The sequence below is a fragment of the Anneissia japonica genome, unplaced genomic scaffold (genome assembly GCF_011630105.1).
Source record: "Anneissia japonica isolate Jap-2015-1 unplaced genomic scaffold, ASM1163010v1 scaffold285022_len42146_cov126, whole genome shotgun sequence".
NCBI lineage: Eukaryota > Metazoa > Echinodermata > Crinoidea > Comatulida > Comatulidae > Anneissia > Anneissia japonica.
Window position 1 is genome coordinate 30,218 of NW_022717173.1, and position 4,142 is coordinate 34,359.

At 32.1% G+C, this 4,142-nt stretch overlaps 1 protein-coding gene across 1 annotated transcript in view; it reads left to right on the forward strand.

Moving 5' to 3' along the window:
* Positions 1 to 897: 897 nt before the first annotated feature.
* LOC117110113 (ATP synthase subunit gamma, mitochondrial-like) overlaps positions 898 to 4,142 on the forward strand; it is a 10,600-nt gene continuing 7,355 nt past the window's right edge. The window contains exons 1-2 of the mRNA XM_033252714.1: positions 898 to 1,014; positions 3,779 to 3,813. Of these exons, the coding sequence (XP_033108605.1) occupies positions 971 to 1,014; positions 3,779 to 3,813 (79 nt within the window). The 5' untranslated portion in view covers positions 898 to 970. The remainder of the gene's footprint in view (positions 1,015 to 3,778; positions 3,814 to 4,142) is intronic.

Sequence of the window (4,142 nt, forward strand, 5' to 3'; positions counted from 1 at the left end):
TAGTGATGATGATTATAATAATGCTGATGAAAAAATATCATAATGAATACCCATCACATCACTCAACAAATTAATTTGAGTCTGGGAAAAAGAACATTATGTACATAAACTTCTATTTTATTACTTACCTAAGTAATAGTTTCAGACTGACTTGCACGCAGACAAATCACAGGGGCAGATCAAGAGATGTCCAAAATGGGGGGGCGATCGAGATAACAGTATCTAGGGGGTTCGAGGCATGCCCTCGCGAAATTTCTGTGTTCAAGATGAAAAAATAACTTCTGAGGCCTTTTTGAGGGAACGATTTTTTTTTTTCTTTATCTTTATCTTTTTTCTTTTTTTTCGACTTTCCAAAAGGGGTGGTCGGGGCCGGCACTCTAAATCCGCCCCTGCATGATTGACCAAGATGATTTGTAAAAAATTCAAAACTTTCACCTGATCGTACAAGGTGTCTGCTACAAATGTTCAAAAACAAAACTTTTTCATCGTAATTGAACGACTAACAAATGCTACAGCCACATGGTTGATTAATTTATAAAACATTCAAATTATTAATTATGTTTAAAAACAAAACATTTTCATTGTAATTAAACAGTTATTAAAATATTATGGGACCAAAAGATTGGTAGTTTATTAAAAGAAAAACCTTTAACTGTCCTACGGTATGAAAGTAAGTGCAGAGGGGAACAGTAGACGCACACACATATAATGTGAAGGAGATAACTTTACCATAAGTGAATATGTAAATATAGTAAATATCAACAATATACATGCTTGAAGTATTGGGTCGTTGAAAGAAGCTCTAAAGCTTATAATGACCTATCTAATTCAGAAGTCGCAAATACAGATTGTAAAATTGGGTGGAGTGGTTTGGGATAATTGCTAACTTGATTGAGGGCGCTGTTATACCGGCGAATGAAAACGAGGCTATCTACTGCATGCTCTGATAACCGGTCAGTCTGTAAGGAAAATGGCCATGTTAGCAAGTAAAGTACCTCTATTTGCACCCTCAGGGTAAGCGTTTATGAACTATAATTACAAACTTTATAGGCCTAATATAAACCAAAAAATATATATTAGTTTAATTTGTGATCTTATATCGATTTTCATCGGAAATTTTACTGTCTGTAGGGCCTTGCAACGCTGCCTAGACTAGGCCTAGGCTTCTTTTCTATAGGCCTAGGCCGTAGAGTAGAGAGGCCTAGACCTCAATACTTGTGTAGGCTAGGCCTAGACTGTGTTGTAGTATTTTAGTCAAGGCCCTAGGCCTAGTCCCTTTCGTATGCTAGGCCTAGACTCTTTGTTGCAAGAACGTGATCGATTGGTCTAACCTAGTTCTAATCTTAGTACTCTAAAGGCCTGTTCATACTTGCAACGATAACGATAAAATTGTTCATATAAAAAATAAAAGAAATAACAGGAGTTTTTACATTAGGACGATTCGATAACGATTTATCATGTATACGATACCAAAATATTTAGACATATCATTTGAAATGACGTCATAATCATGGAAAAAACGATAAAATCATTGTTACTACTACGATTTTTGATTTTTTCGTTTTTCAGTGATTACAACATTATTTCAATTGTGAGGTCTCACTACAAAATGAGTCTCATCATTAGAAAATCAAAAACTGAGTTTATATTACATTTTGGTAGATCACATTATAAGCTTTAATTTGGTCTTTGAATGGCTTCCCTAGGATAAATAGATCCAGAGATGTGAGCATTTAAAGTTTAGGTGTACTAGAACCAGGTTTTGAGAAAATCAATAGGACTAGAATTAAAGAATATGCGAAGAGAACACTGTTTTAGTAAGAAAATTCACTTAAAAAGTACACAATCATAAAATATAAGTATCAAATTAAGTTTTGTAAAAATGTTGAAATCTATATATGATTTCACCAAGGATGCGTCTCATTTCGTGGTGAGACCTCACAATTGGTATGTGAAATTATTTTTTATTGTATACACGATGAGTCGTTATCGAATTGTCCTCATGTAAAAACTTATTTCTTTTATTTTCCATATGAAAAATTGCTTTTTAGCTTTTTATCGTTATCGTTGCAAGTATAAACAGGCCGTAAGTCACTGTCAGACAATTGATTGGAGTCGCACTCTAGCTAGGCTAGGCCTCCCTACCTAGGTAGCCTAGGCCTGGCCTAGGCCTACAGGCTTACATACAGTTTAGGCCTAAGCTAGCGTAGGCCTACACATTATTTTTGTTATTTTATTTTATAGAATAATGGTAAAACAAAATCTATTGAGAGCTAGGCCTAGACTAAGGATAAGGACACTTTTGAGTCCCAGACTTTAAAATAATGCCTGCACAAAGTCCTGTCCCCCCTGCAAAAATTAGGCCTAAGCCTACAGTACCTATGCCCCTACAGGCCTAAGCAAACTAGACCGGACTCTAGCCCGTCCACTTATTTTTTGTGTGGAACACAAAAAAAATCAAATTTCAGTCTTATTTTACATTTTGTTCCTGCTTAGGAATATCTAAATTCAGTTAAACTAGAAATTCCGTATATTTATAAATCTTTATAACATTATACAAAAATTAGATTTTTCTTAACAACTGAAATTTTGCCGGGAATGGGGCTTTCCCGTTTTTATGTGTAACAACACAACCTAAATTGAGGTAAGGCTAGGCCTAGCCTAGCAGTGTTGGATAGGCTAATGTTGTCGGCGCCTACTATTTTTCTTCGCAGACCTGTTGCAAAATCAAACATGAAAAATTTATCCGCATTTATTTTTTGTGTGGAACACAAAAAATCAAATTTCAGTCTTATTTTATATTTTGTTCCTGTTTAGGAATATCTAAATTCAGTTAAACTAGCAATTCCATATTATTATTATATTTATAAATCTTTATAACATTATACAAAAATTAGATTTTTCTTAACTGAAATTTTGCCGGGAATGTGGCTTTAATACGAACTAAAACCTAAAGTATTAAAAACAGAAATCAATAAAAAAAAAGATATAGGTACAAATTAAATAAAGGCTTAGCAGCAGTAACTGATGAGATACTGTAAGATGATTATATTTTCTGTCTGTAGAGCCATGCAAGACCACACAGATGCAAAAATTTTATAAGTATCACCACACAAGAGTAGATAGGCCTTCTTAATTAAAAAACTTATATATTATTTGCCTTTAATTTTTTCTTTCTTTAATATGATATAATTCAATGAAATTAAAAGTTATTTTCAATAAATTTTAATTGTAAATATTTGATTATTTAAGAATCTAAATGTTATAACTTTGATGTTTCATATTTTATTAGTTTTGTAGAATTTAAATGTTTTTTTCTAAATAATTTTTACAATTTTAAGATGTTTTTTTGTCTTTTGTATTTGTGTTTATTCGTATTAAATGTATTTTCATGTAATTCAGTGGTTATAATGCCAGTTGAGAAATTATGTTTATGTACTGTTAGCGATAATTGTTGAAATTCTGATTAAGATTGATTAATAATATTGTGACAGGTTTCCCTACCTTAGTTCAGAAAGTTGATACTACATTTCTGCACTGGTGAACACTCTCTGCTCTTAAATCTTAACACCAAAAATAATTTGTAGGTCTGTCAATGAAATTCTCTGAAGGAAAATTGAGATGCTCATATATTTTGGTATTCATTCAAGAAATAATGTGTAATGTTAGTGAATCTAAATAATACTGTACAGTACTGTACTGTAGAAGATATTTTCATTTAGACAAAGTCAGATGTATCACATTACATTTATGAAACATATTAATTTTCTTGATACAGGGTGCAAGTTCGTAACATGGCCACACTTAAAGAGAGTAAGTACAGATGAGTAAAGACAAAAATAATTACATTAGAAAGAGGATTTATCTTCTTTGTAAATGGTTAAATGCTAAAAGTTTTCTACATATCATCATCATATACGTTTTGAGTCCATTTTGATAATGGGTTGGTTTTTTTTTTCCTTTCATAAATTTTTAAAATACTATTATTGTTATTACTTTTTAATTAATTGTTATCATTACAGGGGTTTCCCTTAAGGTTTTTTTTAACTAGCCAAGTGGACCAGTAAATTAATATTTTTACTGGTCCTCAATCCCTTTCACTAGCCACTATCTTGCCAACTTCGGAAGGCCCAAATACCATA